The 22,659-nt window shown below is 51.9% G+C and overlaps 1 protein-coding gene across 3 annotated transcripts in view; it reads left to right on the forward strand.

Moving 5' to 3' along the window:
* Window positions 1-5,107: 5,107 nt before the first annotated feature.
* LTBP2 (latent transforming growth factor beta binding protein 2) overlaps window positions 5,108-22,659 on the forward strand; it is a 71,756-nt gene continuing 54,204 nt past the window's right edge. For all 3 annotated transcript variants that reach the window (XM_084208392.1, XM_084208393.1, XM_084208394.1), the window contains exons 1-3: window positions 5,108-5,851; window positions 13,788-13,858; window positions 19,393-19,636. In XM_084208392.1, the coding sequence (XP_084064518.1) occupies window positions 5,397-5,851; window positions 13,788-13,858; window positions 19,393-19,636 (770 nt within the window). In that variant the 5' untranslated portion in view covers window positions 5,108-5,396. The remainder of the gene's footprint in view (window positions 5,852-13,787; window positions 13,859-19,392; window positions 19,637-22,659) is intronic.

A 22,659-nucleotide genomic window follows, 5' to 3' on the forward strand; every position in this document is an offset into this window, starting at 1 on the left:
TTTCCCTTTCCTTTTCCTTCCTTAGTGAGGACAGCTGACAAATGAGTGGAGCAGCTGAAATCCCCCATCCGGCTGATGTCCTGAGCAGGCTTGCTCCACAGAGAACATGTGATGGAATGGATTTCCTGGTCAGGGCAGCCTCCGTGCTCTTTGGGCACGATTGGGCTTTCCTGATTTTCAGGCCATGTTCACTGCCACATGCAGTTCCAGCCACAGGTATTGAAGAAGCAGAGAGGCCAGACCAGCCTCATTGGGAAGAGGGAAGATTGCAGTCAGATCATTTCAAACAGGACTTCATTAATTATAAATGAACAGACTCCCCTGAGCTGCTGTAGCTCTGCATGAGTCACATTCAAACTGAGCATTCTTTTTTTTTTTTCTCCTGAGGAGTTGCCAAACAGGCTCTACATAGTGTGATGGATAAATAAGGAACCAGCTGTACTCTGTAGCCAGCCCAACCAGGGCCTTTCTACAGCAGTAGCCCACAGCAATCCCCTCTCTGCCTCACTCTGCACTCCCATCCCTTGGGTTTTGCCACCTGATCATTCTCTCCAGGTTTCTTTTTCCTAGCAGCATGTCTTTGTCTTCTCTTGTAAACTCTTTCTCAGCATATGGTCTCAGCCCTTGGTAATCCATGGACATATGCTTAGACAACAGCATGAGCAGGAAATCCAGTTGTAGGACACCAGTTGCCTGGTCTGTGCCTCCATCTCAGAGATTGCCCTGGTTAAATGAAAGCAGAAGGAATAGTAAAACCAGCAAGCCTTGGCTTTAGACTAGGAACTGGACAATTTCTCTTCTGTTTTCTGACAACAAACCACTGCTTACACAGCTCTCAGCTGCCTGCTGGTGGGCACCTTCCAGGGAGAAGCCAAGATGTCCCCAAGGCTCTGAGGGACACACCATGAGTGTGTGGAGGTGGCTGAAGGGCCAGGATGTGTGTCCTGCTGTAGTGGCTTGCCTGTTGGGTGGGAATGTCTACTTCCCTGGGTGTCCATAAATATGGGTGTGCTGAGTTGTGTGTATCTCATGGCAAAGGCAATGGGTGGAAATGCTGTCCATGGAGGGTTTGCTGGCTGTGTTTGCAAATTCAGAAGCTGCTTTTCCTGCTTCTCTGATACCCATGGTTACAGAGATCCTCTCTAGAGATCTCTCTGTATTGCTGCCTTGAAATTGTTTCTTGGCCCAGCTGCCATGTTCTTCCTCCTGGTGTGACACGGCTCTTTTCAGGGAAGCTGTAAGTTCTACCTCTACAAGGCTGGCTCCACACCCCGATTTTTAAGCCAGTGAGCCTGGCCAACCTTCCCCTGCCCTTGAGCCCTGAGCAATGGGAGCACTCCTTCTTCCTCTGCGGGAGCTGCAGGCAGCTTCTGAATCCATGGAATGTGTCCCATCTGCAGTGTGTTACGGGTATGCTCTCAGCAGAGGAAGAAGCACATGTGGGCTGTGAACCCTTCTGAAGAGGAAGAAAAGGGGCTAATTAATCGAAGGGATACAGTGCCAGGAGCCACATCTGGGGACCAACTGGCCCTGGAGGCATGGCTCCCAGGTGTTAGCACCCCAAGGGAATTGTGCAGGGCTGGTGTGGACCCAATGGTATCTCATGGGTGCGATAATGAAGGTGTGAGGGGGCCTAGCACAGAGGGGCCCCCATCAGCACAGCCTTGAAGAGTCCCTTCTCCCTATCCTTTGAGAGGGCTCAAGATGGTGTGACTTATCCTTGTCCCTCCATGTCACAGCCTGCTTTGACCCCTCTGTCTCTGGCCCTGTGGCTTTGATCCTCAGCTGCCCAAGCACCCCACCCTGCCTGCCATAGAGCGAGCAGGTGAGAAGTGTCATCAATGCAGGCCACACTTGCTCTTCTTCTCTGCAGGGTCTGACGAGCCCCTCGCTTTCTGAACTGGCTGCCAGGTCTGCCTCATTCAGCTCAGTGCCCTGGCCCTAGAAAGCACGGACTTATAGGGGTGCTGCAACTGTGTCTGCCCTGGGACTCTCCCCTGGTGCCATTTCTGTCACCTAGAAGGTCACATGGTGAATTAAGGGAAGTGGAGGCAGCAAAAAGCCCTTTGAACTGCCCGCCTGAAGGTCATGTCCCCAGAGGTGCCCTGTGCTCCCTGCTGCTGGGGGCTGGGCTGTCAAACCCTGCTTGCCAACTTATTGCCCCATCCTCACTCTGCTGCTGCTGATTTCTCTTCCCAAGTGCGGGCTTGACCTCAGAAGCAAGCAGCCCAACCATCCACACTCTGCCTGTGTGAGTTCCTGAGCAATGAGGTATTTCATGTTTGACTGCTGAGCCCCCACTGTGCCTCATGCTGAAGCCCAACCTGCACTAGGACTCCCCACACCCCCCGTCTCTCCCCTTTTCTAATGGGTTTGGTTTTGGGAATAGCCAAATATGAGCCACAGAGCACCTGCCAGTAACCCCTGTGCCCTCAGCTCCTTGTGCCAGACAGCCCTCAGGTGGGGTACTGGGGGCCACTGCCCTCAGCTGGCCCCTGTTCTGCTGCAGCACTCCCGTGGGATCAAATGGCATCAGCACATCCCTGAAAAGCTAAGGAGTGTTTGCCTGTGTGAGGCAGCAAGGAGCTCAGTGCGCAGCTCCAGGGGGTTACTGTAAACACAGAGCTAAGCTGATTTGAGAAGGGATGCCAACTCCCTGGGCCAGGCTCCACCGCAGCCAGGGGTGGCTGCAAGAGGTGCCAGGGGGCTGCTGATGGCTCTCTTTGCACATCTCATTGCTCAGCCTCATTGGGGGGCACAAGTTCCCGGAGCCCCACTACCATTGGTGCCCCAAATGCAGGCTCCTGCGCACATGCTGTCCCCGGGGGATGCTGAAGTCACCTTCTTCTCTGGGGTGATCCAACACCTCTGGGAAGGAGGAATCCACTTGTGCCCCCTGTTCTGGGGTCTTCTGTTCTGGCTTTGAGCACTATCCTGGCTCTTGGCTGCTCTGTTTATGGCTTTGTTTATGGCATTGATAATTTTCTCGTGTCAGGTTTAGGCACAAGCATTAGCATTCTTTCCACTGCTGCATAAGAAAGTAATTAGGTGAGGATGGAAAGGACATTCTTCTTCCTCAGAACAAAGAAACAAGCCACGGCTGTTAGTGGGCATTGCTTGTGACATCCACCGCCATGCAAACCCCTGCCCAAGCGACTGTCTCTGCCCTGACAGGACACAGAAGTAACTTGATTGCATCCCAGGAAGTGCCAAAGCACCCTCTGAAATTTCTGCCTGCCCTTCAGCTGCCAGCACCAAGGTGAAGCCTGAACCCACTCTGCCCATTATTCTGGTCACACTTGCTCACCTGTGGTTACCTTCCATCTCCCTCACTTGCCATCCCCAGCCAGAAGGAATGTGCTGAGGTCCTGCTCCACTCCAGACCCAGCATGCTTCCACAGGGGGATCCATTCCCCATGCTTTTGCTCCTTTCCCAGCTCCTCTGCATGCTGGAGGACAGGCAGCAGTGCTCCTATCCCAAGAAGGAGGTGGCTGTGGTCTGAGAAAGTATAAAAGGTGAGGGGCAGTGAGAAGAAGGGAGATGGAACCACTGGTTTCAAATAGGAGAGGCTTTAGGAGTACAATTGCTGGAGGCTGGAGAGATAGAATGAGTGAGCTGGACAGACCCCTCTGCCACAAAGCTGTTGGAAAGCAGACAGCTTGGTGAGGACCAGGGAAGGCAGCACCTGTAGTAGGAGGTTGAAGGGAGAGGAGCATCAGTTGGGTGGGGCTGTAACGGGCTGGGGAAGCAGTGGGCACAGAAGAGAAGCCAGTAGTCCTCTGTTGCGGTCACCCCACAGATCAAAAGGGACGAAAGAAATCAGATAGAATCATGGACTGATATGACAATTTGCCTTTTAAACCCAGTGGCTGAGCTGCAGCAGCTGGCTGAAGGAGCCCCTACCCTGCAAGCTGCTGGCAGATGTAAAGGTGCCCCTGAAGGATCACTCTGTGCACACACAGAGTTCCTTGTGTTCTCCTGCAGACATCCAGCTGCTGCACTCAGGGTCACCACAGGACCCACTGCAGGCACAGAACCTGGTGAGTATCTCCTTCCTGTGGGCACTTGCAGTGCCCTAATATGTCTCTTTGCATGTAGAGATGCAGCAAGAGGCCTCTAGTCACCCACTAAAGTAACCAATGCTTCTGTGGGTTGGAATGAGCCCACCCCAAATAAAGAACAGTGCCTGCATTCCAGTGGGAGGATTTGCTCCTTGCCCAAGATGGCCAAGAGCAGCAAAGATCTGTAGAGATGCGGCAGAGCATGAGGTTAAGCTGATGTGTGTGGCTGAAAGGAGATTTGTGCCCCTGTTCTCCCTCCTCCTATTCTTCTCTCAGTCTTTCTCAGCACATATAAAGCAAAGCAGTCATTTAAAGCTCTCCCTCGATCTCTTGGTACTCAAGCAGAGGCAGATGGGGGGAAGGATGAGCATCTACTCTAAGTTCTTGGAATATGTCTCCTGAAAGATCTCAGGTTGAAGGACCTGGGGCTTATAGGTGGGTCCTTTTCTAGCCTGAACTTATACAAGGAAGATTATAAAACCCTGAATGGGTCGAGAGGATCTAAGAGCTCTGGAGCCAGCGTGGGATGCCCAACAAGGCTCTTCCCATTGCCGCGCCTTTCTCCTGGTAGATGCGATCCAGAACAGCGAGAGGGCTAGTGGTGCTGATGCAGCTCCACAAGTCCCCAGACACGGAGGGGCAGCGGTGTATTTTTCTGGCACCGCGTCTTCTGCTGCGTGCTCTCAAAGCCCGGGTCGCTCCACCTTTCCTGAGCGTTCCCAGCTGCGGCGGGGCCCGGCGGGTCGCTGCGGGCCGGGCGGCGGGGCGGGCTGCGGGGGCTGCACGCCGACTGCCGGGCCGGCGGCGGCCGGGTCTCCCTGGCCAGGCAGGGGTTAAGGCTTCTCTGTTGTAGTTTGTTTCCCTTTGCCAAAGTGGGTGTTGCTGGAATGTCTCCTCTCCTAAGAAGGGGGGCCGAGCCGTGTCCTCTGGAGAGGGGGGATGTCAGCATCAAAAAGACACAAAGGGGGAGGTTTCCAAAAATAAAACCCTCCATCCCCTCCAGGCGCTGCCAGTGCCAGAGGCAGGCGCGAAGGTGCTTGGAGCTGCCTGCGGAGCGCGGGATCTCGCTGGCAGCCCGGAGAGCGGGGCCGGCCGCCCTTCTCCTCTTCCTCCTCCTGCGGGGGCCGCCCGGCAGCCCTCTCCCCTGCCTCAGCACTGCTCTCTGCGCCCCCGGCCCCGGTGGGCGGCAGGTCCCGTCGGAGTCCCGGAACGGGATGGGGCGGTGAGCGGGGGCGGAGAGCCGGCGGTCCCCCCTGCCCCGCGCCCGCCGGGGGATGCCAGCCGGGCTCTGAGCGCTCTGCACCGCCCGTCTCCCCTCGCCACCGGCTGACACCATGCGGGGCGCTGCCGCCAGCCTCCTCCCGCTCACCTTCGCCGTCCTCCTGGGCTTCGCCCGCTGCCGACCGGACTCGGCGGCTAGGCTGGAGCCGGGGGCCGGGGGCTCGGCGCGGCTACGGAGCCGCGGGGCTGCCCTGGGGGCGGCGGGCACGGCGAACGGCCTGTCCCCAGCGTCCCGGTCCCCTCCACCGTCACGGCCCCTCCCCGCAGCCCTCCACGTGGATCGCGGCTCCGCGGCCGCCGCGGGGAGCCCGAGCGGTGCCGACGGCCGGAGGCAGCGTCCCGACCGCGGGCTGCCCGTGCCCCGGGGCCAAACGGGAGATGCCGGGCTCGGTCCCGGCGTAGGGCAGAGGAACAGGCAGGACTCCTCCCGCCAGCGGCAGGGCAGCGGGCTGAAAGCGCGAGTGGTGCCCCGGGCGAAGGAGCCAAGCGGCAGAGGGAGGATGGCGGGGTAAGTGCTGCGGCCGGGGGGATCCTGCCGGGGGTGCGTGGCGTGAGCCCCGGTGGTTCCGGCGCTGGGGAGTCCCGGACGGAGGGTCAGGGTCCCATCCCGAGCCCCGTGCTGCATCCCCTTTTCCATCCCACGAGCGCTCCCGGCGCTGCCACGTCCCCCGCGGGACGGCGGGGCAGTGCTCCCCCGCGATCGGGTCCGGAGCGGCAGAGTGGGAGCCCACTGGATGCTCGCTGTCCTGCGGCGCGTCTGTCCCGCACTTGCGGGTGCGTGTGTGTCGGTGTGCACGCAGGCGTGGCGTGTTTCCCGAGTGTGCGTGGGCCGCCAGGCCGCCGTCTGCCAGCCGTGGGGGTGCGCGCTTCAGGCGCGTTCGGATGTAGCGCCCTTGTGGCAGAGCGGGGCCTCGGCTGGCAGACAGCTGCGCGGCGGCGGGCAGTGTCCAGCTGCCCTCCGGAGCTGCCCTGGGACAGCTGGGGGGGGACTCCCGAGGGGAATGTTGTATGATTTAGGTGGTGGGGAAGCTGGAGGGGCTTGCTCGGTTCTCCGGGACGGAGTCAGTCTGCTGCCGCTCTTGCTGCAGGTACCTGGCCTCTTGGCTCCTGCCTCCCATAATGGGCCCCTTGTAAGCGCTCCACGCCGCAGCTTCCCATGGCTTGAGTTGGCTCAGCCGAAGGAGGCTTCCTATGACTTGCCTGGCAGGGCCGCTTCCAGCTCCAGTCTCTGGCTACAGCCCTGTGGAGGTGGAGGGGATATCGTATGGCGGGGCCAGCTGCTCGATCGTGAGGGGAGCCTGCGAGCGGGCCGTCTGTGCAGGGCTGATGGACTCTTCAGGGCCCCTTCCTCGGCAGCTCCCTCGCTGCTCCCCCGTGGCCGATGCCCTTCGACATTAGCTCCTTTGCCACTTGGGCAGGGCTGCCAAAACCATGGCACAAGAGTTTGACCAACCCATGTGGCACTGTGTGTGTCGGCTCTCATGTGAGCTTTGCTAGGGGGATTGTGGGGGCAGGCTCTGGGTTTGCAGCCCTCTGACACGGGCAGAAATATCTTCTAACATCTGGTGTGGAGCTTCACTAGAACACAAAAGGTCTGTCTCTGGGTTTTCTCTCTCCCCTACTCATCTCCTTCTAAAGTTTAGAGACAGAAATATGTTTTGTGCCACTCTGTGTACTTTCCTTCAACGGATCCACAGAAGCACCAAGTTCACTCTACTTCTATTATGTTTGATACATAAAGTATCACCAGCAGCTAGGCATATAGGTTCTGAGCTTACCCACCTTATTATCTTGGCTTGTCAGCCACCCAGAGAGGGAGTCTTGGGAAGATTCAGTCCTGCTCAGTCAGATTTGGACATTTTTGGGCTCAGAAAGATTTTACCCTTTCTGCAGTTGGAATGTTGTCAGTGTTGCTTTGGGATCATGTAGCAGTTTGGTTGAATTTGAGTCATCTGACACCTAGCATGTTTGTTTTCAGACTGCAGCTGCCTCTGGTGACAACAGCTGGCCTGTGCTGCTGTCAGGAGCATGAGGGCAGCTCCAAGGTTCACACTGTGCTCGGAAGAGCGCTGAACCTTTTTTCAAGTAGCTTTCATCCCTTAATCCAGGGTGTAAACAGGGGTGGTTGGTCCAGCACTTACACAGTTTACCTCTTATTATCTACATCTGAGAGTGCCACTGCCTCCAAGCTCAAAGTAAGGATGAGCTGTGTCCTAGTGCTGTGTTTCTCACGCAGGCTCTGCTGCACTTTCTGCCTCTGCTCTGCACTGGAAGATCAAGGCTGGGGATACAGAGCTTTCTGCAGTCCCCAAAAACGTCAATTCTGCAGAGTGTCTGTAATGGCTTTCTGTCTGTTCTGGAGTCCAAAGCATCACTTTTGAAGCGTCTCTGTAACTTACTGTCTTCGGAGCTTAAGAGAAAGCCTAGCTGAAATAACTGTCCATGAGTAACCACGTGGTGCTGCTCCTCATGGAAAGATAGCTGCTGCTGCCTCCAGCCATTCTGGGAGCCTCTGTCCTTCCACCTCATCCATCTTCTTCCACCCTTTGCTGCACCAGACACATTTTCATCCAGGAAACTCAGGGCCCCTAAAAAACTTCAGTTTGCGATGTTTCATTTTTTTGCCAGGTGGGATATTTTCTGTTCTGCTATTTACACTGAACTCCTGCTAGTCTCTGGTATGACAACCTTCATTTTCCCTTACTCAGGTAACTTTGCAGGCACACTAAATCCTGGTACTATTTATTTATACAATTATTTTGGCTAAAAATCGCAGCTCCTGCATGTGTTTTCTTTCCAGATTCCCCAGTGAGAGCTCTCTGCTGGTACCCTCAGGGGCCCTGTGGAGTTCTGTGGTTGCAAAAACCCATTTATTGGCACTCTGTGTTTTTCTAGATAATTGTTTTCTCACCTTGTCTGATCGCTGCACACCCAAGATTGAGTTTCTTTCCTGGGGACTCTTTGGATGCCATCCTGCTCATGTCTGACCTTTTTGCAGGTTTGACTTGTACAAACAACTTCATGAATGCGTCCAGCTTCAAGACTTGCAAGAGCTGAGTTTTAGTATCTTCCCCAGAAGACTCACTGTGAAGTGACTTTTGATATCCCCACAAACATCACAGAAAATGACTGACTTTGGCACTGAATGAAGAAAACAATCCAGCCCTGAAAGCATCACTGCTTTGCTCTGCTCAGCTTAACACCCCTGTTTCTCCAGCTCCCCTGACTAGAAGGATCTTCCTCTTGAGTGTTGTGGGGTAGGGTAGGAGCAACACATGACAACTATGACTGTACTTGTGTGCTGGATGCATCCCTAATTTGGGGTGGCCAGTCCTGCTGTGAGGACACTGTGGGTGGGCATCTCCCTCCACACCAGTGTCCCCTGGGATGTGTCCCCTCTTGTTCTTCTGCCCCATGGCTGGGAGGGTGGGTTACAGTGGTGAGGAAGGTGGATAATGGGAGAGTAATCTGGGGAAGCCTCTACTTCTGGTACCTGCCTGGACACTTTCAAGGGGCATGAGAAGCTTCCCAGGTAGCAGGCAGAGACTCCCAGACTTATTCTTTCTTTCTTGGGCATTCTACACCCCAGTTCACGTTTTATTGCTGTTGTAGACACCATCTGAGGCTGTATAATCCTGCTTTGCCCAGGCTTTGTGGCATATAGGTTCTCGCTGCAATGTGTTTATAGGATTGCTCAGGAGTGGAGGCAGTTAAATGCTGGTGTGGACTTGGCAGAGGGTTTTCAGTGACTCAATGATGCCAACAGCCTTTTGCTAATGCTCTTCACTGGTTCTGACTGCAAATATTTCATATGCATTTGGATGAAGTTCACTTTCCTTCAGTAGAAAGGCAGACCTGATGATCTAATGGTCCCTCTGGCATCCTGTGAGGATGCTGTACATGGTCTGAATGGAGTCAGCATATCTGGCAGCACAGAGTTCTGTGTGATGCTGAAAGATGATGCATAGATTGCTATTAAAATAAGTGTTGAAAAAAGAGGGTTCTACTGAATGCTTCAGAAACAGTATGTGATCATTGCTGTGAAAGCCATGATCTTACTACTGCTTTCTGGTTTTCCTTCCCCCTGGTGCCTCTTATGGTTGCTTGGTTTTGTTTAAGACAACGCTACAAGATCTTGCAGGCTGTTCTCGTCCTGGGCACGTCGGTGTGCCTGAGTCCCATCCTGTTGGTGGCCTCTGGCTGCAGCAGCAAAGGAGGGGATGAGGGAGTGGCTTGCAGCAGCTCCTTTGCTCAAGTCCAAGGTTGTGCCAGTGCATCAGTCAGGGCTATGAATGGTTCTTCAGGATGCAGGGAGGCTTCATGGCACTGGCTTCAGCTCTGTGGGGAGTTTCAAGGAGCTGTCTATCCCAGAAAAGGAGCAGGTCAGTGAATAGTGCCTGGGAGCTCCTGCACACCAAGCTCAACATGCCAGGGATTATATCCGGGCATGGATGGTGCATGCTAGCCACAGAATGAAGAAGAAGCTTGGTTTGCAGTTGCTTGGTGCTGCCTGTGCTCTTTGGAGACCTCAGGGTGTACCTGGTACTTGAGGCAGAGGCTGAGATGTGGATCCAGTACCCACTCTGCATTTTCCCAGAAAAGTACTGAGTTGTGCCTTAGGGTTTTCTCTGCTACTGCGGCTATTTAGCTGTCTGAGCTATTCAATGCCCTTTCTCTTCAAAAAGGGGGAACTGGCTACTGGAAATGGTCTCTGTCTGCTTTGGTCTGAGCTGGGCTGGGAACTATTTTGGAAGGTGCTAAGTGGCCCATGAGCCCTGTAGCAGCACAGTGTTAAAAGCAAACAGGTTCAGTGCTTTTGAATGTTCTCAGCAATGTTTCATTTCACAGGATATGTGCTAGTTGACCTGACCCTTAGGAAGGCAAATACATTATTAACATCTTCCACTGGTAAGGAGACAGAGATAGGAAAGACTGATCGTTTGCTGAAGGCTTGTTTTGGCATCAGTATTAGGGCTGGGATGAGGGCATCCCGTGGAATGTGACCTAGTATGAGGTTCAATGGAACTCCAGTTTGCAAGACCCATGTGAGGACATGTCCTCCCTTCTGCTTTGACTGTTGAGTTTCTTTCCATCTGGGAGAGCTGCTGACCCCTCCACATGCCCATTCATCCTCTGGTCCCCCCTGCAGCCCAAGCTGTGCTGGATGAGGGTGTGAGTCATGCTCCCATTTCCTTTCTGCTGTGCTTCCTGTTCCAAGGAGTGGGTAAGCAGGAGAAAACCTGCTCAGGCAGCTGCTGAACGCTTCAAAGTTCCGGTCGTGGCTCTGGCTTATGCCACTGTTAGTCTGCCAGGGGCTCGGTGTGTCACTCACAGCACCCAGCAGCTTCTCTTGCCAGGCAGTTCTGCCTCATGCCTTGGAAGTCCTTGCTCCCTGTGCGATGAGGGGTGATCAGAGGCTGCTCAGTGTCTGCAGGTAGCTCCTCAGGAGACACCCCCATTGTGGTGACACCAGACCTGGAGGGACCCTGCCACTTGTTTGTTCTTCAGAAGCAGCACTGGATGGAGAGGCCAAGGGCTGGACTTGCCCCAGAGGGGCTTCCTGCTTGAGCCACATCTTTGCCTAAAGTGTTTGTGGTGTCATGTGCAGCAGGACAAATGGATGTGGAAGCCATCACTCTCTCTCAAGCACTATCCCACAATGTTGTAAACATGCCATGCTCCTTAAATTTCATGGGATTCATTCTGAATTCTTTGCAAGGCAGTACAAACCCCATGGCGTTCAAATGAGGCAAATGACAACAAAATACTTAAAGTAGAACCAGAAGTGCTCAGGAATGGGTCCCATGCAGCAAAGCTCCCATAGCTATTTTCCTGCAGCTGATACTCTTGCTTACCTGTGCCTCGTGCTCTGTGAGGTCCTGCTCACTGGGCTTTCATCAGGAAATAGTTGTGGATCTTCTCTACCCTCCAGCACTACCTACGTGTTGTTCCTTCCTGCTGCTCATTTCCAGTCTAGGAGATCCTCCCTGCTTTCATCTCTTCCCATTCTCTCATCCAGGACCTTATGATAGAAAGGAACATTCCTATCCAGGCCCTGCCCCTGAGAGCACCCCTGCCAGGTTGTCCTCCCTCCAGGAGCATTGCCCTGGTAGGTGCTGGAATCAGCACCAACCCCTTCCCCTGGGTCTGGCCACTCATGTCTGGGGTTGGCAGTGACACAGAGTGGCTCTATTAAGGAGAGATTTGTGCTGAACCTAACAGGGGTTTCATGACTTCAGAGTGGCCTTGTCTGCTCAGGCTTAGGCCCCTGTCTATTTTAGCCTCGGATCTTTTTTCCTATGACTGCTGGCTTGGTGTTGGCATTGAGAGCAGCTAGCAATATTCTCCTTCCAGCATGCCTGTGAGAGATGTAGGTAGAATTTAAACATTAATCCCGCAAAGAACTAATAGTATGATTCAAGGCCAAAACAGCTTCTCTGGAGAAGGTAGCTATTTTGCCCACAAGAAACATGATTTTCTGGATAAGTTGAGGTGGGAAAGGGAAAGGGCTTTGCTCACTGAAGAGACTGAAACACACTGAGGCGTGTTTCACCTGTGCCAAAGGAATAATGGGGGCTGTGACAGTCTAAGCAAAGCTGCTTATGTTGCTGCTTGGAGCAGAATCCCTCTCAGGACCTTAATTATCCAATTAAGCTGCTCCAGCTCAATAGTTTTCTCTTTTTACTGATCTGGACACCTTGAAAGTGTTTAATGCCTTGTGAGCTCTTATGCAGTAAGTAAAGGAAGGGTTTTTTTTAGATGGATGCTTTCTGAGGATGTCTTAAAGAAGAGACTCATACATCTCTTTGAGTCGACCGACAATATGCTGGAAGCTGGCGGTTTGGCCCAGCCAGAGCAGATATGAGTGGGTGCTACCATGACTTTGGCTTGTTCTGCTTGCAGGAAGTCACGCCAAGGGAATTTAAGTGCTTTCTCCCTATAAAAATCTACCCAGATGAATGAAACATTGATCCTGAAGGATTAGGTAACACTTTTAAATGATGTGTTTTCTCAGACTACTTCCCTTTCCCACATGGAGCAATTGTACCTCTGCAGGCAGCTTCATTTGGGAACACCAGAACAATCCTTGGCATACCTGCCACCCCCTGTCCTTGGCTCTCCTAAAACGTGAGCCCCACAGCTTGAGCCCTTGCACTTCTGGAGTCTCATCTCAGGCCATGTGGGTGCAGGAGTCAGGAGGATGCCAGTTTAGAACAGGATCTTCCTCTGACCCTGCTGTGTTCATGTTAAAGTCAACCCAGAAGACAAACGTGCATGTTTCTGTGGTTCCTGTAAATTCTGTCAGCGGCTCTGACTGCCTTGTCCAGCATTAGAAATAAACCATACTTTCCACTTCTTTTCCAGAGGATTTCCAGAGCTTTCTGGCTATTTCTAAGTTTCTATCTTTTGACAACTGTTCTTTCTCATCTACCTCGACATGCAAAGGTTACCTATTTCTAAAATCTTCCCTCCATGATGATTAATACTCTCAGAGAGCACCCTGGAATTTGTTATTCCTTCTCATTATAGACACTTAAACATGACGTGACCAGAGGAAGCAGCATTAGCTGCCTGCTTGGGCATTGCAGAGCACCTCTTAGAGGCCCAGCACTCTCTGTGATAGCTGTATGTTGACAGTCATCCCTACCTGAAAACACATAAGAAAGGAGAGGTGGGGAGGATGTAATTTATGTAAGGGCAGTCAAAAAGTAACTGTAGCTAAATCTTGCATTCAACACTCATGGAAATGATTTCAGCATCTTGGAATTAGTGTAGCTCTGTGGACATCAGGTAGACACAAATTTCATAGCACCAGAGAGTCCTCAGTGCCCTGGGTCACTGCACTAGAGGCAGATCCCAAATGCAGTACTGGGGTGCTTGCAAAGGGAGAGCAAGCTGGGGAGAATCCCAGAATGTGGCTTCTGACATGCCATCCCTGCCAGGGCACGGCTGGGCAATGAACAGCAGCAGGCAGCAGCAGTTAGGTGGAGAATGAAGGGCTGTCCTCGGCTGGAACAGCTCAGGACACTGTCAGGGGCAAGATACTATGACCAAAGTTGAAACTGGGCCCAATTTACACCCCAATACCATCAAGAACCATGAGATCTTTAATGATCTTTGGCTGCTGGCCTCCAATTGCTCTCAGGAGGAAAATGGTTCCTCTGAGTGCTGTGCCAGGAGTCCAGCATAATGCCAGTTCAAAAGGGAGCTCCTCTCTCAGGGATCGCTCACACTGCAGCATTCAGAGTCCTTGGGGGTTTCTTTTCCAAACACTTAAACAACTCAGCCCTTGTCCCATTGGTTTTGATCTCAGCTGCTGGTCCATCTGGAAGGAAATATCAGATGCTGCAGGAAATAATTTTGTGGGTGACTCAGAGGTGATGGCTGCAGCAAGACCTCAGCTTCCCCCTTTCCTAACCACACTGCTTTGTCTCTCTGCTTAGGCCAAATGTCTGTGGCAGACAGTGTTGCCCAGGATGGACCACAGCTCCAGGCACAAACCGCTGCATCAAACGTGAGTATGACAGTCTCAGCCAGGGCAAGTCTCAGGATGCACCTCTAAAAAGTGCTTGGATACCTCTGTGACCCCACACGCCCCCCATGCGCTGTGCCAGGGCAGGAGATAAATCGTGGGTCTGTGGAGGCAGTGCCAAAGCCTTGCTGTGGGACTGCCAGGCTATAGGTCAGCTCTTCCTGTCTGCCAGCAAAGTTTGAGCAGAGGAATTATGGTTTTACTTCATTATTGTTATTAGCGTCCATCCATGGCAGGATCTTGTTGGGGCAGGGCGTTGTAGTGGCAAATTTGTGTGTGAGTTTTGAGCCAAGGGCTCTCACCTGTCCTGCTTGGAGCAAAGACCGGTCTGTGAGAGTGCCAGCAGCTGGGAACCGGCAGACTGGGGCTGTGCTCATGTGGGTGAGCATTGCTGATGCTGAGTGGGAATCGGGGCTGCAAATTATCTGAGTGCTATTAACAAAAGCAATTAATGGATTTGGCACAAGGGCTGGGATGGGTGGGGCTGGAGCCTGGGGTGCCTAAAATGGCAGTGAGGCACAGGGTGCTCCTGCAGTGAAAGCTGCCTGGCCAGGACCCTCCTGCCTACCCACAGAGGATGCTTGGGTAGGCACCAGTGCAATGCACACCAGAGACAAGGGAACTGTCACCTCCATCCTCCATAGCTCCTCAGCTCTGACCAACCTCTGCTGTGATCCCTGAACAACTGGGCTGCACCACGCAGCTCATCCGTGGCCTTTGCCCGGGAGTGCTGGCCCCGTGCACCTGCCTGGTCCCGGGGAGCTGCGGGGCTGCCTGTGGCTCCCGGTCAGCCGCGGGGCAGGAGCACCGGCCGGGGGGAGCGCCCAGCCCGGAACGGGCGAGAGCAGCTGCCCTTACTGGAGAGGCAGCAGCTGCCCAGATGTTCAGCAGGGAAAGGGAAGGAGGCTCAGCTTTGTTTGCCGCGGGATCTCACGGCGCTTTGGCCGTGCTGGGGTGATTGCATTAGCAATCGCTGTTTGGGAGCAGGGGGCCAAGGGCTGACTCACCTCCCTTCTCCCTCTCCCCCATGCCGGCAGAAGCCAAACGGTAGAGAGCGTGCTGTGCTGCCAGACAGTGTCTGTAAACACAGCGCGGGCCAGCCATGGCAGCATCTTTCTCTCATTAGGGATTTTGGTAGGAGCAGTAGATCTGGGCTTGCAGCCACGCAGGCTGCCTGGTGAGTGCTCAGGTGCTGAGCCCTTGTTCCCAAGGATTCATTAAAAGGACATTGTCAACATGATCAGCCCTGACAGTGTCCCCCTGACCGGGGATGGTAAAGCTCAGCCAGGACTTCGGTGGAGACTGGTGATGTGTAAACATATTTTAATTCCCAGCTACCTCCTTCCCTGAGCTTTTCTGCTGGAATTCAAGCTGCTGGAAACATACAGCTGTTTTTAAAGCTGCCAAGGCAAGCTGGACAGCCCATCCCCATTAAGTTTCTGCACTGTAATGCTGTTTAATGTCTGTTCCCATGGTCTTTGATATGTGGCTATCAAGGAAGTCGGTGGGGTAGAAATGCAGCCAGAGAGAACCTCTTAAGAGTGATGAAACATGTAAGAATTAGTAATCAGGTATTGGACAGATACTTGGTTTTCAAGGATTTGAGCCTGGGTACAGGAGAGAGGATATGTCAAATTGTAGTTGTAATCTGCTTCCTCTCACCTACCAAGGGAGGTGGTTCCTTCCTTCACCCGTGCTTTTTTGGGCACTTTATTCTTTCAATATCCCTGCATATGACTTAACTCCAGCCTTAGGGAAGTGTCTCTTTGTATGTTTCAGATTTGAGGACCAAAGTTGCAGTGAGGACTTGTGAAATTTTCAGACAGTCTGTGATTGGGAAGATAAAAAGAGAAATATCTTTCCCTGGAGCAACAGCATCTCCTGGGAAGGTGGAAACGAGCTAAGGGAGTTTAGGAAGAAGACCTTGCCTATTTGCAGCAGGCTTGACCTCTGCCCACACGCTGCCAGGTGTTCCCACTGAGCTGCATACGGGGGCTGCGTGCTGTGAGGCTCCAGAGGTCTTCTTGCAGAAGGGGCCTTTAGGGATAGTGAGCTGCATCTGAATGTAGGCCTGAAGGGTTCAACCTCCTGCCTGTTTAACTTTGCTCTGGAGTGAGACTCTGGCCATTATGTTCTTAGTTTGGTGGAGAAGAAACCTGTATACACAAGTAGCCAGATGCCCCCTTGCACTGCCCACATTGTCGGGGCTGCAGTGGCTGCAGCATGCACTTGTCAGAGATTTAGCTGCTGCCTATTTGCTCATCGTGCTCAGCCTCCCCATGCTAGTTTATCAGCCTCCACTTTCATCAGCATTATTCATGATGGTTCTTTGCTGCTTCCAGAGATAGTACCCTGGGCTGGGCTGGAAATGCAGTGTGAGCTTTTTTCCTGACATGAATATTTTAAAGTTTAAAAGAAACATTTTTAATCAGTGTGTCAGGAAGGACTAAATAAACTAATGCACTTTCCAATCTTTTACAGATGGTCTTGCAGTTAAGATGGTGAATAAAGGTGCAGGGATTCCAGGCTGAGTCTCTGGCTCTGCTGTGGCCTCACAGCATGACTTCAGACAGTCCCATTAACATCCCTGGGGCTTTTCCACATCTGCAAAATGACATTCACATGCCTCTTCATTTGTCTTTCTTCTGAACGGTGGCTATAGGGTTTTTTGAACCCTGGCTGTTCTTCACTGAAGTTCTGTTTCCTCTCTGTTATTCCTGCATTGCTGTTGATCTACCTCCCTGTCCCTCTGCACAGATCTCACTTGTGGTAAACTGTCCATCCCTTCTGGGTGTGCTCCCACAGTCAGAGCTATAAGTTAGACTGAGTTTATGTACATAACTTCTCCATGAGAAAGTGGACTGAATAACCCCAGCGTGCAAGTCCTTCAGCACCTCAGTTTTCCAATGGAGGCCCTAGCTGATGGACAGGTTCCCCTGCATTTTAAGTGGAACTGCACAGGAGCTGCTTACAGTGAAGATCTACACCACTCTCCTAGATGAGGAGCATGAGCAGAGCTTCAGGGACTCAGTAATCGAATGTTACCTTGCATGTCATTGCTCAACCCTGGGCCAGGTGTGCCTGCAAAGGAAAACAAGGCTGAAATTGGTGGCATTCCCCTCTGGCAGGCTGAGTGGTCAGAGTCATGCCACAGTCATCCCTGCTGTGTGATCTTGCTGGGAGGACTTACCTTATGCACGAAAGACTAGACTTGATCTGTAAGGGCACTGCTAGATTTTCGTGAACAAACTACTTTTTCTGTTAGTGATACTTCAGCAGTGCTCCAAGTCTTATTCTTTTATTAAGACTTTTGAGATGACTATTTTTGTTTCCCCTATTCCCCAGCTCCTGGAAGAGGTGATTACATGAGACTCCAGTGAGAAGAAATGAGTGCCTGTCATCTTAACAGAAACTGTTTATAGTACCCCCAGCTGGGGAGCAACACCTCAAAGTAACCCCTGAGGTCAGAAAACAGAAAGCAAAGAGAAAGATTTCAAATATATATATATATATATATATATATATATATATATATATTTAATCATCTTGTTTCTTCAGCTAATGTTATGGTTTGGGGGACCTGACTAGTGATTTCACATACTTGTCACTGGCAGTGCTGCCACTGACTGATCTGCTCTCCTTATATTGCATAGGTGAACTGAGTGAAAACCAGCAAGTTTTAAAGCTCTTTCAAGTTCTCCCCGAGTCTGTAAAGGCAACTAGGAAGGGGATTAATCCTAGAGCTGAAATATTTCAGCTAGGGCAGCTCCCCATTCATCCTGCTTGAAGAGACCAACAGACTAATCCCATTCCCTTCTTCCTCTTCTCTATGTGAACTGCCTGAGGGCTTTTTAGAGCGCCTGGTCACTTATCACCACTTTCCTGCTGAAGGGTACAGTCTAAGGTGACTCTGTTTGTGGGAGAGGTTGTGAGAACTGCTGTGGTTCCAGGTCCCAGCATCATGGCTCTGCAGTATTTCAGCATGTGAAGTGGTTGTTTTCAATGGCAGGCTTCCTGTTTTTTTGTTAAAAAACAGGCATTTATTGGGAGATAACAGTAGGGACTGGCAGCCTATTTAAATCACAGCTGAGTTTTGTATTATAAATTACATCAACTTCTGGAGTGCCAGATTTCCCAGAGACACTTAATTCCTGCCTGACTAGGACCTTGTCCCTGTTCCAGGGACTGCAGTGTTGGCTGATTTATTTTACTGGGAGATTTCATCAAAACCTCTGGCTTTAACCTATACAGCCTCACGTGACTTGGGGTCTCCTTTTCCTTGAGATCTCCCTCTCTTCCTGAGTGTTAACATGGTAATAAATGTCACACGAAGCATTCCAGTGAGCATATCCTTGATCTAGTTAGGAAAAGCTGATGGCAGGCTAGTTTTGGGATGAGGGCAGGGTTGTGGGGGCTATGCTGCTGTGAAAGGAATTCAAGTGTTTGCATAAGGGCTTCTGTCACTTGACGACAGCAGGATGCTGTACGGATGGCACACGAGGAACGAGCTGTCTGTATGTTTGCTGTCCACAAGCAGTGTTTCTCGCAGGCATGCTTGTATCTCACAGGAGTGGAGAGCACAGCCTGAAGGGGAGAGACATGCTCTTGAAAGCCCTGTAGCTGCGTGTAAAGGTGGTGAGATGCCCCTGCAGTGTCCCTGGGGCAGTCCTGGGAGAGGGGGTTTTAGCAGAAGCGGTGATTTCATGGGTTGAAACCTATTCACAGGGCTTCCATGTGGCTGGAGGTTAGTGTCCACCTTGTGTTGTCCGACAAGGTTTCATTACCCTTTGACCAGCTGGCACCTTCTTTCTTTGAAGGACAACACTGTTTTCCAGTGCCTTTTCAATTACCCTCGCTCAGAACAATGCGCCCAGTCCTACTGGAGCAATCTGTGGATTCCTGGCTGCCACTGCCTGGGTCATAAACCCAATTTGGCATCTGTTGACTTGGGAAGTGTTAGGGTCCTGTGTATAATTAATAGCACTTTCCTCCCGGGGCGCAAACTGAAGCTGATGTGCTGTAATTAGGAACACACAGGCTCAGAGGTTGATTTAGGCATAAAGTTAATGAACTGTAAGTCCCCGTAGCAGTGGAGGAATTTGAGCGACTCCAAAATCAGCTGTGGAAGGAAAGCTGGAAAGCAATGAAGGGGACAGGCCAGGGGACCCCAAAACAGACTAAAGGTAACATGCAATTCCTCGCTTTGCGAATTAGGACCTATTCCTGTCCAGAGCACTCTGGGCCGTGCTGGCAGCCATGTGCTCTCTGCAGGCCATGCTGTTCATTTCTGAACTTTCTGAAATGAGCCTTGCTGGAGAAGGGCTCTGCAGAGACCAGTGTGGAGAATAGAGGTGACCTTGTGTTAGGGGCCCAGGGCAGTTGTAACACCAAGACTGTGAATGTCACCTGCCTCTAAAGATGAGACGGCACTGTCCCAGTTGCGCTGCCCCAGCTGGGTGTCACCACCATGGGGCTAAAGTCCCGTGTTCACTAACTGCCTTTCTGTGTCTCCTCAGCTGTCTGCGACCCGCCGTGCCAGAACAAGGGCTCCTGCAGCCGCCCCCAGGTCTGTACCTGCCGCTCAGGCTTCCAGGGCTCCCGGTGTGAAGAAGTTGTTCCAGAGCAGGAGTACCACCCGCCTGGTGCCGCTGCTGCCTTCCAGCCCCCCACAAGCTCCCTCCGGAGGAGGACCAGCACGTTAGGGCGGGATGCCTCCCCGCAAGGGGCTCAGGCGCCCATCCCGCGGCACGTCCCAGCTGTGTAAGTCAAACCTGAGTCCTGGCATGATGCTCCACGGATCCCTCAGGCAAATAGCACCTTGGTCAGCTGGGCCACAGTCTCTGCTTCGTGAGACCAGGCAACTTGGCTCTTGATGAAAACTCCTCCGTAGCCTGTGGTAGCTGACATAAGGGGTCAGGTCCTGCTGTCCCTCCAAGGGACTCTTTCCAGCACTTTGTCACAGTTCCCTGGCTACACAGGAATGAGATGGGCTGATGATCCCATGAGGAAGGAGAACTGTGAAGGTCATCAATTTGCCCTTGTCCTCGTGGTGAAAGCCTTCATGATAGCAGCAGGGTGGACAGAAGAGTGGTGGGTAAATCTCTTTCCCAAGAGAATATGTTTAGAGCAATATATCCAGGTAGTACCCACAGAAGAGAACATCTAATATGTGCTTGTAAGTGCTGGTATTAGCAAAACAATGACACTCACAGATGTCTCCTGGCAGACTCTAGCAATTATTGAGATATTTGCTCTATATTTCTGAGAAATTATGTTTTGGTTTGGGTCATTTTGGTTCTCAGGTGGATGTCTGCATATTGGGTACAGAAGCAAAGGTGGAGCTGCTGGAGCTCAGAGGTCCATGCAGGGGGGACTGTGAGGAGTGTGTTAAGCTCAGGATTACAACTGTGGCATCATCTGATCTTCTTGGAAGAACTTAGTGCTTCAGCACACCTGCCTCAGATCAGTGCTGAGATGCTCCTGTACCTGAGCTACCACTCCTTCACAAAACTTTGTGTTTTGTGACATCCTGATGGGGCTGTAGCTGTTTTTACTGAATGAAGCAGTAAAGATGGGAGAGGTGTCTTTCCCTAATAAGCACTGTGTCAGCAGCTTTTTGGGGATGGAGCATTTAGAGTAGTGCCAGCTACAATAACCCACACATATTACTTGTTAGGGTTTTTTTAGACCATCTCCACTTCTCTGTAAGAGTCCATGAACATGGGAGCAAAGTGTTAGACTGCATCACCCCTAAAGGCCCTGTGTTTCTTGGAGCTGTTCACTCAATTGCTGGGCCAGAAAGACTCGTTTTCTTGGTAGCCACTAAAGCAGAGAATTTTCTCATGGCTTTTAGCAGGAGCCCCTCAGTCACAGTCAGGAAGATATTACAGCAAATTACAGGTGCTTAACCAGGATGTAACTTCAGTTTTTCCTTCATCTTCTGTGAACTTTTGGCTTTCTCTGTCAACATCACTTTGAGCTGCCTGAGGAGAGGGCAATTTGGCCTTTGCTTTTCTGTTTTCCTGCAGGTTGTTTCCAACGTGCCCATTCCCCTACAGTAGCTACTGCCTTTCTGTCTGTTTTGAAGCAGAGGCAATGCTCGGGCTGGAGACAATTTAGACCCTTGGCTGTTAACAGTTCTGGAGAGGCTCAAATGACTGGCAAAGATTTTACTGGCACCGAGCAGTTCACTGAAGCTGACATATCTTGGTGCCCAAAGGGAAGACTATCTGATAGAAACCAAATTCAGGAAAGGCAGAGGGGAGGCTGTCAGGGAGAGGTGGCCAAGCCCCTGTCATTGCTGCTGTAAGAGGGGCTTGCTGCCCGAGTGAGCATACAGCCCTCTCACGTGCCTGTAATCCTGGGCATTGCTGATGAGTTTCCCTGCGGTGATGAGCTCCTCCTACCCCTCTGTGCTACCACTCTGTGCAGAGGGACTGGAGGGGAGGGAGAGCAGTGTCCTTGGAGACACAGCACCTGTTGAAGGCTTTCCCTGTAAGGAACATGACCTCAGGCTCCGCACAGGGGACGGAGGGCTGTGCAGGCACTGGCAGAGCATTCTTGCCCAGTCAGTCAGACATAGCAGCTAGTGATCCCTGAGCTGGGATTGCTGAATGCCCAGCTGCCTGATGTACCTTAATTCCTCTGGCACTATCCCAAGGAAATAGGACTCCATTAAGGACTGTGCTGTGCTGTTCCTCCTTCTCTGCCCATGAAGGCCGTGGGATGTCACCTTTATCCCATGCTTCAGCAAGAGAATTTGACTATTGTCCTTTGCAATGGCCACAGGTAGGACACTGGGACATGTCCACCACTGACTGCCTTCTGGAGGTGTCCTGAAGGATTCGCTGAGATCACTGTGTGTCTCTCCAAGAGGGAGTTGTCACCACCCCTCTGAGTGCTGTGCTGCCCAGGCAGCGTTTACCAGCCCTACTTTGCAGGCAGGTGGAGGGCTGCCTGCACCCTGCCACTGTTCTGCATTGAAATGCCTCTCTTCAGCCCCTGGGTGTTCTTCTCTACAATTAAGTCACTTGGATTTTTTCTGTGGTCTGTGAAACTTATAACATGGTGTGGTACTGCATAACTTAAATGTCTTGTTGCTGTTAGAAGAGTTATTTCCCAAAAGTTTTTGAGTGTCCCTTTCAGCATGCCAACTTCTGGGCTAGCTGCAGAGCCTGTAAGAGTGAGCATCTGCAGCCAAAGGCATGGCCTTGGCCATGCCCTCCCATTGCTTCACTTGTTGGTCCTCACCTGGTCTCTGAGTGAGTTGGCTGAGTTCAGAAAACCAGCAGAAAAATGAACACAGCAAAATCAAAAATAATTTTCTGCCACTTCAGTGGACTAAATTGGCTTATTGGAAGATCAGGAGACCAGTTGGACAGAATTGCAAGTCTATCAGTGAAGGGAAGGAAAGGAGGGGTGGGGAAGTCACTCTTCTAGGTTGGTTATTTGTCTCAGGAAGCCACACTCAGACTTGTCTGAACTTGCAGTGACAACATCATCTCTTTCCACTGAAGTACTTTCTGTGCTTTTGCGTGAAGCTTTCTCCATACAGTTGGGCTGTGGCAGCAAAAGCAAGAAGTTTGTAAGTTTGTCTTAAAAGAGCTAGGTAGTGGTTGTTGATGTTTGCAGGTATGAGGATTGGTTTTTAGGCACTGCAAACTCAGAGCTGCATTCACTGGAGTTCAGTTCACTGTCAGGTGTGAGAGGAGCAGCTTGGCTTGTCAGGTCCATGGTCTGCTCCAGGATGAGGGTGGGTTGTGATGATGGACACTGACGTTTTC

The sequence above is a fragment of the Fringilla coelebs genome (assembly GCF_963513975.1).
Source record: "Fringilla coelebs genome assembly, chromosome: 6".
NCBI classification, from domain to species: domain Eukaryota; kingdom Metazoa; phylum Chordata; class Aves; order Passeriformes; family Fringillidae; genus Fringilla; species Fringilla coelebs.